The following is a 13,556-nucleotide window of genomic DNA, read 5'->3' as shown; positions in this document are numbered from 1 at the left end:
CCGACGAAGCGTATGATGCGGCGGATGAGGGGGTTGAGGTAACAACAGTCTCCTGTCACGATGGTCTTCTCCTGGGCCAGCAGGGCTTCCCTCGTCGACTTCATCACGTACATGGACACCTCGCCAATGAAAATCTACGGACGCACACAGGAGACAGGAGAGAAAAGACACACTCAAACCAGGAAGAAAAGAACAGCATGAAGTTAAGCACCCCCCATTATAGGGCACGGGGACATTCTGCCCCTGTCTGGCTTGGGAACGTAAACCACTGTTCCTTAATGTAGCCTCTCCTCGGGACCATTAGAGTGTGGACGTTACATCAGGTCTAATGGAAAAACTGCTGCCGGACAAACAAAATAAAACTCATTGCCGGCCGTGTCCAGTGATGCAGACGGCTACAGAAGTATGTGTGTATTGATGAGTGTGCACACAATAAGGGCGTATGCATGTACGCTGTACATCTGGTTTTGTTTTCGGTTTGTGTCGTGTTTGTGTTCATAAATAAAGCTTGTTTTGAGACCAAGGACAGGTAAAAAAAACCTGTTATCCTTCAAGTGAATTGTTCCACACGTTCTTGTGAATGCAACTGTAATCTATTTCTTTGTCTGTGGCTACAAGCAGCGTGAAGGAGTGATTTTGCAATGCTGAAAAAAAACAAAGAAAAAAGGAGAATAAAGAGGGACCGACAGCATACAGATAAAAAAAAAATATGAATGAATGAAAGCCCTGCACTGGTTACACTAAAATATTAAAACACTTTTCCATTAGATGACTGACATAAAGCGTGCAAACACCAAATAAAGAAAAAATGATGCATGGCTCGATCTTCCAAGGGACCGACTGTAAAGGCCGGGAACTAGTGTCACGTAGTTTCATTATGGCTGAGCATTGGTTGTGAGTCAAAAGGCATTATTTCTTATTTCTCTTCAGTGTGTGAAACTTATTGTCTAGTCGGTTTGAAACAGGATTAAGTAGGAAAAAATGTATAAACACCTAATTATGTATTTTTGACGTTGTTTTTTTTCTCCACTAGCCTGCAAGAGGACATGTTATCGAACCAAGATTGAAAAATGCATGAAAAATGCATGAAAATGACGTTCTTGCCTTGTCAAAAAACTGTGATTTTAAATGTAAATAAATAATTTACATGTCTCTTTAAGAATTTTTACAAAATCGAAGTCAACAAATATTTTTTTTTTTAGCAGCATGCATATGCAAACATATGTAACCAATCAGGTAATTTCATTCAGGTCCTTACAATGATGACGTCATACTGTTTCCCTGCTACCAAAGGATGACCTGAACATTTTACAGCAAATAATAATTGTATTAAAGAATTTTTCTTATATATATTTAAACTGACCCCCAAGCACTCTGAAAAGAAAGAAAATTTCAGAAAACCATACAGGAACTTTCCATTGAACTGAAACTATGTGATGTTGAAGCAGAAAATGAAAATCTGAAACGAAACGAGAGAAGAAAAGACTTCTGGTTCATCTGCCAGAATATTAATTAATATCAAACCCATCCAAGAGTGAAAGAGATTCATGGGAGCTTCGGTCAGCGTTGCCCTTGAGAGTCTATAAAACGCAGTCACTGTGACATTTACAGTGACTGGCCACAGTATTCAGGAATACATTTTTCGGGTTCACCCCATCAACCTTTTCAATCACTCACATATTAAATGTGACAACTATCCACTCCAAAAAACATGAAGCATCAGGGTGTTTCTCAGGTGACACGTTCTCTTTAGAAAAGCTCTTCCTTTACTTGTGCGACAGTCTCTACGTGCACAGTCCAGGTTCTCCTGGGCCTCCCTTCCCTCCTTCAACAAAGAAAGAACCTTCTCTCACCCTCATGGGTCATAGGAGATGCAAAACAATGAGGTAAGATGACAGTGAATATTCATTTTAAAGGGCGATAGGAAACATCTTGTGTTTACAGCTTCTTATGCCTCTTTTTGAAATGCAGAAAACAAACCTTGTTTTTATGCTCTTTTAATGGCTTGTGTGAGGAGCTGATTATTTTCATTATTGCCACCGACAATCACAATTAGTCCTCAACTCCAATACATGCAGAGTTGAACTAGAGAAGCGTCATGGTGGTTTCCCCCCCTCGGTAGCTCGGTCGGCCACTTGTTTTCTGTTGGATCCACGCTCGGCCGACGGGAACAACCTCGTGCTGTCACCGTGTCGAGGTTTGAGGGATCAACTTTCATGACGCCTGTCCACGGATGAGCGGGTTCATAGCACCGCGCATTAAAAACAACCCACCTCGGCCGCGCGGAACGCCTTCTGGATAAACTACAGCGTCTTCGCTAATTGGTCAACGTCCCTGTCATCGCTAATTCTGATTGGCTGCTTCGTGACGCCCCGTGGCAACCGGGGCGATATACAGCGTGACGCGTCATTGTAGCACCTGACACAGCACTCTCAAAGGGCACAATTAAAAAGTTTGGGAAAGCCCACAAATGGATGAAGAGAATAAGGCCATTAATTATTGGCCAATGAGAGAGAGCGAGAATGACCAGCGCTGTTAAACAAAAGTTGAACAGCTGACAGAGCACTGAGGAGGGGAGTGTGTGAACAAGGACAAGCAGGATGAAAGAAAAAAGGATTCATCTTATTAGGTTTTAATGAGTTAGACCCGGCAAAAAAATATGTATTGCATAACCACAAGAACACCAACTACTACACTCTATGGGTGTTCGTAGTAAACACAAAGAGGCAGCAGAACGCTAATATCTCATTACAGATAGATGGGCGGCGTGTGTTACGATCTCAGATAAAGTGCTCAATAAATAGACTTTCGTGTTTCACACGCCAAATGATATAGCGACATCAAGGTATTAAGACACATTTTAGCAGCGTGAAGGGGTAAATAAGAAGTGCACGTATCCCATAATAACACATAAACTCAGGGGGTCCTCCAGAGATACCGAGCGTCGACCCCCAAAGCATCAGTCTTTCTATCTAACCGGGACTGGCTTGTCTTTTCCTTTTTTGTGTGTACCCACGATAATAACATCCACATGCAGACTTTAGTCAGAAGGTGCTCAGCACATCTTTGACACGGGTTTCATAATGAAGTGAGACAGGGACCAAGAGACCTGCGGCGCTCGCAGTCAACCAGCATGGAGCGAGACTGACACCTGGTGGCTGCATGCCGCCGTTACTCCTGTTTGAATCAGCGATGCCGCCCGACGTTCATCCCCACTGTGCCTCAGCCCTACAAAAAGGAAAGCCCACTGGCTTGCTGTTGTTCGTTCAGAAAAAATGTAATTTTGTCCCGGCAGGTACACAGGTGTGAGTAATAACATTACTTGCCCGCAATCTCAATAAAAATTGAAAAATGTAATCGTTGTCCAGGGAAAATATATGTTATGACTTGTACACTTCACTTCAAGTTCAGTCTGTGAAACCGTCATCCAACTTCTCATCCGACCAATGTAACGATCTGAAAACACTCTTCTGTCGGACGGGTCGCTGAGACATTTCGTCCTACATTCTGAGAAAATGATATTAACGGAGAATAGAGGGACAACTGTAGCAGGCTCAAAGAAGAAGCTTTGCTGGAGAACTATTCTGCACAAATGTCTTACGTATGTAATTCAACAACAAAGTAACTATAAAGCCCTCACAGTCAAAGGTCAGCAGTATATTTTTTAAGTCTGACAACATTATAACACTTTGTGTGAGAATGGTTCCATTTTTGATGGCTGTACCTAAAAGAAGAAACAATGAGCCAGATAGAAAGATCTCAAATGTGAAAAGCTGTGCGCACCGAGGCTTTTAAACGCCGCGGCGTGATCGACACCAGGCGGGTTTTTTTTTTTTTTACTCACTATAGCGGTGGGAGCAGCAGCCACCACACAGTAAAGGATGAGAGGCGGGATGAAGCTGGTCTCCTCCGCGCCGGGGTACGGCTTCATCAGCTCGGCGTCGTTGCAGAAGAAGCCCTGCATGTGCACGCCGAACAGGTCCGTGCACTCCATGTAGTAGGCCAACAACACCGTGCCGGACATGATGACGAGCTGGAAGAAAAACATGTCGGAGCGAGAGAGTTGAGAAAGTTGAGGAAGAGGAGGAGGAGGAGAGGAACGAGAAGAGGGACGGGAGGAGGTGTTAGTTGTATGTCCAGTGCTCCGGAGGCTCTCCTTCCTTATGTCACTTTTCGGTGGTTGAGGGAGTTGATTCACAGCTGATCCCTGAACAGCGCTCCTCTCTCCGCCGTGACGCGCCGAATGGGGATTTTAATGCTAAACAGCAGCATAAATCCACCGAAATGAATATATTTCCCTTTCTCTCCCTCTGTCTCATGCTTACTCCTCGTGTGCAAGCTCCCCCACTTACCACCTCCTCTCCTCCCTCACTCGCTCATCCTTTTTATCCCTCTAACATCATCTTTTGTCTCTGGCCTCTTTTTCGCTGTCTCCAGAATTAGCTGTAGGCAATCCTCATATATATATATATATATTTATATATACATATATATGCTCTCCTTAGTCACTGATAACAAACCAACACTGGAATAGAAAATTTCACAGCAATAATTTTCTTTTAATGTGGTTTCTAAAAATCAGCCACATTTGTTTCATTCAGCCACTAACGCGTTACTGACGCCAACCTGCTGGCACTCTCTCCGCTCTGGTTTATATATCAAAGGAGAGTGGTGACGTGTTTGTCTATATTTAAAAGCGGGGAGAAGAAAAGCCGTACAACATCACCGGAACTCGAAGGAGCATCTTACTCAGGGAAGGTACTGCCAGTAAATGTAGACATTGGTCCAATAAAAGAACCCAACACAGGTCACCATGACTACAGGGAAATTAAAAAAAAGGATGCAAAAGGAAACTGATGGGACATTGTATTGATGCATATGAATCAATAAAGTGTTACATCATTACAAATAGCTGGTGTAGTTGTTGTCATGTAGATGTCGTGATAATAGTGTTGTTAATGGTCCCTGATTCTTAAAAAAACGTGGAAAAAACGTTTGTAATACATCTCCTCCGACACCAGGTGTCACAATGCTGCCACAGAAGGAAGAGACACATTTTCTGCTGTGTCGTGTTTATTGCATAAACTGTTAATAAGAGAACAGAAATGATGACCGCGTTAGTGAAAACACTTCATGTGTCTGGACTCGAGGGCTAAATTCCACAAGGAGCCATAACAACAAGGACTAAAAGATGAACCAATGAACTAAAGCAATAAAAGAAATGTACTTTGAGATCACATTTTCAATAAAATATTCGTGATTTGTTGTTTTCATTAGGCGTGATTCCATCAAATGTTCACTTATTTGTATCTAAGTAGTGGTTCACGGGGAGCTGTGTACTTTCACTCACCTAATGTCAGCAGAAACAGTTTTCTCTCACTTTACACATCCAAGAAGAAACACTTCCATGTGTGCAGCAGCTCTCCTACTAGTTCAAGCTATCCTTCCGTGACTAAATAAAGCTTTTTTTGACATGTCCACATGTCCTACACGCCAGGTATCCTGAGCAAAGAAGACATCATGCATCCCATCATAGGTAAACAAGCACATATTTTGCAGTATTTATATTAAACTGATTTCAGTCAGACACTACAATAAAAGTAAAAAAGAGGCTGAAACAATTTTACTAACAGATTCTGTCAAATCAAATCAGTGATACAAAACTAATTTCACCCTCTGTGAATTATGTAGGTAGTTTGAGCCCGACTGGACAATACGGCCAGTGGCTTTCAGACAGCGGGGACAAAAAAGCGACTGTGCTTAAGCGACAACTGTTGGCGGATTTAGTCTGGTGACAGATGGCCACGGCAAGATGTCCAGGTGTGCGGGGCTGTGTGTGCGGTTTGGTTTTCCATGCCAACTTTCAGAGTAACACTAAGCTAATTGCGGATATTTTTGCCTGCTCCTTTTATTACAAAGGCCTTGTGTCGTGGATAGAATTGTTGCACATGCACATATATCAACACCAGCTACCCAGAGCAACCATCATGGTTGGCTGCAGACCACGTCACGGCTTTTCTTTTAACGGAAGACCAAGCGGAGGCTCTCATATGGTCCTAATATATTCAATAAATGATTGATTTACTTGATCAATATACTAAATAACTGTAGGAACTGATGATATGAGCCAGAAGCTGATGACCTTACACAAAATAACCATAAAGCAACATAGAAGCTGTAGCTAATTATTTCAGAGAGTCAATTGCATCAACTGCAAATGCTAGTTAGCCTTTAGCTTTGCGGAAGCTGCTGTGGAACCCAGTGTTTCAAAAAGGTATCAGATATTTCAATCAAGACCGATTTGGTTGGAGTTTAAAAATTCGGTGGTATTAATGCAAATGAGGCCAACTGTTCCCAAGCATGACAGGTGAGTGTCCACACAGTGATGCTCACTGGTTCAAGAAAGCTGAAGATTTCTTCATTGTTTGTGTGTTTGTTGGATTGAAAAAAATACGCACGCGTCCACACAGTGTGTGGAGCGATAATTTCATGCTTTTATTGTTGTTTTGCAAACACGTTCCAGCAAGGTAATCGGATAACACGTAATTCACAGGTCTCTGAAAATATGTAAATTCCCGTTCTCTCAGAAACGCAGTGTAATACCTTGTGCGATCACATGCCTAAGAATGTCAGGTTTACAGGGAAATACCTGAAAAGGGGCCTGGACAGATTAATAAAAAGGACGTGCACATTTACTTTGACCTTCACCTCATTTGCATTTGGAAAAAAAAAAATTCCATAGCTCGCCTGAAGCTCCACGTACAACAGCAAGCACATTTGCATTCATTCAGCACTGACTGAGTGTGCTGGTGCGAAGCATCGGGCTGGTTGAGACGATGTCCGTTTCTCCCAATCACAGTGTCACTTCAGGATCTCTATGAAACTCACATTTCCTCTGTCACTCACCCTGACCCCCCCTGCTATAAATCACAGGAAGCCGTACACAAGCAGCGAGGCAAATGAACAAAACAAGACCCAAGCGATGAGCTCGTCGGTTCGGAGCCAGGCTGCTCGTAGTAATAGTATATTATAGAGCTTTCTGCACAATCAAAGTTGTACTTTTAGTGTCTAAAACACATGGATAAGCGCCTCTTTTTCCGTATATCATATCCACTCCCCAGCCAGCCCCGCGCTGTATTAGTGGTTTGAAGGGCAGACTGACTGACTGGCTGCTGTAAAGCGCTTATTTACTTACTTCAGCACGCCATTATCCTTCTTCCTTTTTGGAGGGCACATTTTACCTCTTTCCCCCAGGATTGTCCCGGGGCACTTTGGTGCAGCCATCTTCATCAGTTGAGTTTTAACATGCTACATTTGTCATGGTAAGTACGTGAGTTCAGAGGAGCGGACAAGAATGTCCTGCTGCTGACATTTATGAATCAGGCCTCTAACAAAGTCAAATTGCAGACTTTATAATCTTATCAAATGACTAAAACTATCAAATGACTGCCTGTATTAGAGGTACCAACAGAGAACTATCACCTTATTTCGCATTTTGTCTCTATATATAGCTTAAATAGACTATTTTAGCTAATTGTTTGTTCACAATTTATCTGTTTTGGTGTAAATTCCGTGATGTCGGCAACCTCAATTTCGGAAGCAAAAGAAATCTCTTATAAGCCGACTTCACGTTGGCCAACAACAAATTCAAACGGAGAGGCCAGCCGAAGCACAATATATTCCCATCAAGGACTGGTGGAGACCAAAACTGAGCTGAAAATTCCATTAACACAACTCTCAAATGCAAATGAATGCATGAACTTTGTAGGTGTATCTGGGATGTCAGGTTGTCCCCTCGAAATAAATTTTGAAAGAATGTAGCGTTTGATCGATACTAGTATCAATTAGTCTGGTTCGACCAGAAGCCTCTATTGACCTAACCTAATGTTTCTCACCAATTTCACATCTTCCCACTAACTCTCTTCAGATCCAGCCACTCACCTGCAGCCCCTTCCCTCATTAGCCCCCCTCACTATTTAGGTCCACTGGCAGATTGTCTAGTGTGTCACTGCCAAGCGCTCACACACACACACACACACACACACACATACTCGTGTGTTCTGTATCCAGCCTGCCTGTTTTGGACCTTGGATTCTCTGCAGCCCCCTCTTGGATTTATTTGCCTGTCGGACTGATGACCTGGTTTTGACCCCACCTGTCTACCGAAACTTCGTAAACTCTGTGTGTCGTGGTTTTGGGTAAGGACTGACAAAGCCGTACAATATTAGTTAATGCCTGCAGACCACGCTGTTGAATGACTAGTATTACTCCGTGTGACTAGTATTACTCCGTGTGATACGGTTAAATTACGTTACCTATGACAGTGGCCATGTTTAGAAGTAACATTGTCATCTTTAAATCTGTCAGTTTTAAATTTCTAATTGGATGAGTTACTGTAAATGTGCAGAAAAATTACTTCTTGGTGATTTTATTATACTGTTAAATCTAGTAATTTGTACACAGTACATTCTTTCATAGTAAAACTATAAATTAAATTGAAATCCCGCTCTCCTTTAGCGTTCCCAATCGCTTTCCTTCTACTCCTCAATCAAATTACACTCATTCCCACTGTCATTTTCTCCCTCAAATCCTGAAAACAACCAGAAAATGTTATATAAATCCACGAGTCCTACGCTGTCACTGATGTTACGTACACGGGAGAAAACCTCTTCGCCATGACCTCCTTTCTTTATACTTGTCCTTCAGCGCTTTACAATTTTTTTTTTTTAAATAGCATCTATCCTCACATGGAAGCAATAGAAGTGTTTGTTTATTAGGACTTGGGGGTTACAGACTCTAAATTTCTAAAGCTTTTCAAAAAAACGAATGCAAAGTACATAAATCTACTGGTCCTCGCCGCAGCCTCCTTAATTTAAAATCACCAACAGCAGTCACTGCAAATTGCAGGTAGGTTTCCTATCTAGACTTAATCAAAGCGAGCACGTTCACTTCGGCCGTGTGTTCCAAAACCAAATTTAATATCCAATTCCCCAGATAGGATTTTTAACTTGGCTTATTCTAAAATGTTATTTCATCAGTGCAGCCAAGAGAGAGACAGAGAAACATCAAAGACACCCAGCAGGGATTTTTATTTTTTTTTAAACCATGACAGACCGGAACATTATTACCATACTGGAAGATAAAATTTAGATAATAAAAAAAGATGAAAGAAATGATCGTAGTTTGACGGTGGGAATTTCTTTTACAAATGATAGTCGAGTGATTAGTCTAATTTCCTCACAGCCTGATGCAGTTTGTGTTTTGAAAAGATTCCCCCAGGACCTGAATAAGGTTTACTATACGAAACCTGAGAAGTCTAAGTGGCGAAGGTGAGAGGAATGAACACCTGTCTGTTACACCCTGCGCCTCCCCCGGGACCAGATTATGTATCTGCCCGCTCCTCATTCTTCACAGCTCAACTAGCCAGCTCCACCTTTTTTAATGAATCTCTCAACGCTTCCTTCCCTCCATTGTGCTTTCCTTCTCCCCGTCGACTTGTGATCTTCCTGTTGCCCTCCATAGCGGTCCTCTCATCTTATATTTATTTGGATTCCCTTTCATCTAATAGTCCGTAGTGACGGCAAAGTGCTCTACTAGAGGTTAAGTAACCTCAAAGCAGCATGATACACGACTAGATCAAATCACCATGAATGAGCATCCTCCTGTCACGCCGCCTCTGGCACCAGAGTTTCTCCAATCGGAGCGCCCCGTTCCGGTCATGTGACCCCACTGTCCCCCTGCCTTGCTCTGTTCGTGACGGGAAGGTTGAATAAGATAAAGAAGGCAAAGAAATAAAACAGGGAGAAACAAAAAGGAGCAGGGAAAGAGGGAGGAGGAGGAGGAAGAAGAGCAAAAGCTCCCTCGCCGATGCCACGGAGGGGGCGGGGCTGCGAGGATGTGACAGAGACATCAAAGAGGGACAGGCGGAGGTGGATGTGAAAATTAAAGAACGCGTGATACTCAACGGGCCATCCAAGTGAAGCTGTGCTCGTCTGCGCTGCTGCAACATGCAGGGAATCTACGTGGGGGGATCATTTATTTTTGCGAGATTCTTAGTGAGACAGTCGATGTTCTTTTTTGCTTCTGAAGCGATTGCGCTTTATTGTTTGAGACAAATGAATCACTTCGGTGATAATTCATTTCAATTTAGTAAGAATACTTTATATTCTTGGTCTGATATAAAGCTCACTTCCATCAGTACATAATTGTTTCTATACATATTAACATATCCATATAGTAAGAGTTGAAGCCGTAGAGGTCAAGATATCCTGACTAATCTGGATCAAACTTTCCCTTCTCATTTGGAAATCCGTTTTAACCTTTTTATTTTTTCTGTTTGCTTATTTCAAACTATGAGCTCATCCAGGCCTTTTTTGACTTTTTAGTGGTCGGCAGATGTTATGCAACCATTTCTCAGCTTTTTGTAGAGTCAATAACGGCGTCTTGTTGATTGGCTTTGTGTTGGGCTGATTACCAGTAATGAACAACGTTGATGCACATGTAACTATGGTAACAAAGTCTCACTGATTTTTACGCACAACCGCGTCATCATAAGGTTTCTCATGAAAAAATGGGGACATTTTGCAGTCCGACAGCTCAGGCTGATTCAATGTTACATAAACATCAAATGCACCGTGCAAATTCTAAATGAGAACAGTTCTCATGAAAGCTTTTTTTTTTTTTCATCTCTCACAGATTCTACTGTAGTAACGTCGCTACTAATGACTGTTTCCAGCTTTGAAGTACAAAATATAGAGTTTACCACCCAGATGTTAATGTTGTCACCAACATAATAATCAGTTACTCATTACCCCCCCCCCCCCCCCCTACCTCTGGTTACACACCTTCCTAATTAAACAAAATGCACAGCCGTGATTAGCAATGTCCAACCAAGCATTTCCCGCTGAGCTGCAGCCGAGACACTGGACAGCTGTGCATAAGAAAGCCGCTGTTGAGCGAGGACGAGGATGTCCGACAACGGGGGCCACAGAGGATTAAACACCCGCTGATGAATTGGGTGTCACAATGAAGAGAAATGTAAAAAAAAAAAATGAGGACGATGCTCGATACGCCTTTTTGTATGCGAACAGATGCTGTGCGAACCGGCGTCTCAAGAGTCCGGCTACATGGGAGTTATAGACGGACATTTCAGTTGAAACAAGTGGAATTCATAATATAGGATTTGTTGCGTAGTATCTCTGTTGTTGTTGTGACAACCACTAATAAGAATAGTCCATATTACATGTGCCAGTATTTATTGGTTTGCTATTAGCAGTTGCTCCTGGTACCCGATGTGTTATCGCACAGCAAGTGGAAAGTTACATTTCTATAAGTATATAAGAGTGTAAATTATCCCAAAAGTCTAGGCACATTTTTGCCAAATCCTCTTATTTAAGTTATTGATATCCGGCTAACCAATAACTGGGGTTGTCTTGAAGTAATGTATTAGGTGTCAAAAGTAGTGGGGTTCTTGGATAAGAAGTACTGAGGCAAGAAATAGGCAATACTTCAAGATTCTGCTCAAAAAGTAGGAAGGTCATGAACATCACCAATGAAAGGGGACATGAAGTCACATTTCACTTATCATGGATTATATTCATTTAGAGTGTGAAAGACTCTCGTGGTGGGAGTGTGTCAGAAAATGTGACTCAAAGGTCAGTCGGGATAAAAAGCATGAGATAAAAGGGGGAGGCGTGAGCTCATCTGAGACTGTTATTCGGGATATTTCCGTGCGAGTGTAAAATAGCGAGGAGAGAGAGAGTAATGGAAGGCACCCTGAGACATCGCTCTGATTAAGGACTTTCAGTTGACACGGTAATTAAATATGGAGGAGCAGAACAGCTCTTAAACACACACACACGGCTTTCCACTCAACACTTTAAGCTCTGGTCGGCTGTGTATAATTTACCCAAGGAGGTCGTTTGCTAATGGCGAAACTGTCAATCACACACACAAACACCCGCCAACTCATCACGTACTTTTCCCCCACCAACCAGGATTTAAAATTCACACGCGTTCTCTCACCTCTACGAAGATGAAACACGGGATGATGGAGTAGCTGCGCAGGGTGTTGTTGGACGCCATCTTGTCTCCTGTAGGGAGACTTCTCCTCTCGCGATTCACGGCGGCTCACTCTGCAAAGACGGGAACATCAAGTGTCAGTGCTCATTATCTGATGATGGCGGAACTGCAGCGGTGCCCGTTCTACCTTTTTCACATTCGAAACGGAGCGTCACTCTGAATATTGATGAATCGCGACAGCTTGGAGGTATTCCGCTACTAGTCAAAGTTCATTTAAATGAGTGTATTTTTCATGTATCTCAATAGGGACTGAGTGACAACGGATGTAGTCGGAAATCACCGCTCTTGGGAAGCTGGATAACAAAAAAAAACCACATCCAACATTGCCGACAGTCCATCAATCCATATCCGCTCCTTGGTCCCAACGGCAGAAAAAGGGAGAGCAGAAAAGCTCAAATTACCTTTTTCGCTTATCAAATCCCTTCTGGGGGGACGTGAAAAGTCCCAGAGCAGATGAGGGACTCAATGCCAGAGTTGTGTCCACGGTCTACCCTGAAGTGTCTTTACAGTCCATTCTGTCCGGAATAACACTACTAAAGGGGGGATGGACTGGTAGAAGCATCTGCAGGCCCTCCAGGGCTGGAACTACCAATCACTGCCAACGTCAAATTAGTCCCTGCTTGAGAAAGGCAATGTTAACCCACTGGGTTCACCCCCCATGAGACAAATGGAAGGGATCTGGTGGAAAGTGACCTTGATGACAAAGGATAAAGCATTATGAAACATGTACACCACTGAAACCAGGCCAACGGAACTGATCTCAAACACTGTATTCGGCTCCGTTTCCAGTCTCCCGTCTTTAATCACAGCCTCTAATTGTCCCAAACGATACCGTGTGCAGAGACGGCCTGAGAGCTTGTTAGTGGGAGTGAAAATAAAACCGAGAATAAGTGGAGACGATGTGATGGAAAATATCGCGAAGAAAAAGAGAACCGCCGTGATATCCAGCTTTTGCTTCTCTGGATCGAGAAGCGTTGTTTTCGACTGCTCGGGGGTCGTTTGGCTGGGTTCTTCTGCAGAAGGGATGAAATGAAGAAAGGCCACTCTCTGCTGTGGATATGGTTGATTTATTACTCTGAAACAACAGCTATGACACCCTGTAGATATGTAATGTTCCTCGATACGTTGTGGGGCTTTAATCATACTTAATTCCCCATTAAAGAGTAATGTTGCGCCTGATTTGAGCCCCTCTCTCTATCTTCCTACTGTGAAATTCTGACTGATGAAAGGCAGAGTGTGGAGAGAAGCTTTGTTGTGGAGCCAAGTTGGAGAGAAAAGGAGCACTGGAGCATTTCCTATTCTACATTTATTATCTTCTTTTTCCAAGTGATTTTCTTTTTACTTCTAGTTAATAAAATGTATATTTTAACCACTTGAAAAAGGATTAACAAATTTACCACATTTCTGCTCAAATTCTATCCTGCATTATTTATGTAACTGTGTGATAAAAAATGACAGATTTCAACTTCTGTATG

General features: G+C 42.6%; 1 protein-coding gene across 5 annotated transcripts in view; it reads right to left on the bottom strand.

Moving 5' to 3' along the window:
- The window catches only part of plppr1 (phospholipid phosphatase related 1), a 34,554-nt gene that overhangs the window by 8,489 nt on the left and 12,509 nt on the right, over positions 1 to 13,556 (bottom strand). For 3 of the 5 annotated variants that reach the window (XM_040197930.2, XM_078088467.1, XM_040197931.2), the window contains exons 2-4: positions 12,025 to 12,134; positions 3,845 to 4,033; positions 2 to 134 (exon numbers count right to left, since the gene is read on the bottom strand). In XM_040197930.2, coding sequence (XP_040053864.1) covers positions 2 to 134; positions 3,845 to 4,033; positions 12,025 to 12,084 — 382 coding nt within the window. In that variant the 5' untranslated portion in view covers positions 12,085 to 12,134. The remainder of the gene's footprint in view (position 1; positions 135 to 3,844; positions 4,034 to 12,024; positions 12,135 to 13,556) is intronic. The other 2 variants (XM_040197932.2, XM_078088468.1) reach the window with 1 other exon arrangement.

This window comes from Gasterosteus aculeatus, chromosome 14 (genome assembly GCF_964276395.1).
Source record: "Gasterosteus aculeatus chromosome 14, fGasAcu3.hap1.1, whole genome shotgun sequence".
Taxonomy (NCBI): domain Eukaryota; kingdom Metazoa; phylum Chordata; class Actinopteri; order Perciformes; family Gasterosteidae; genus Gasterosteus; species Gasterosteus aculeatus.
Note: the sequence above shows the minus strand (reverse complement) of the source record. Positions and strands in the feature narration are given on the sequence as shown.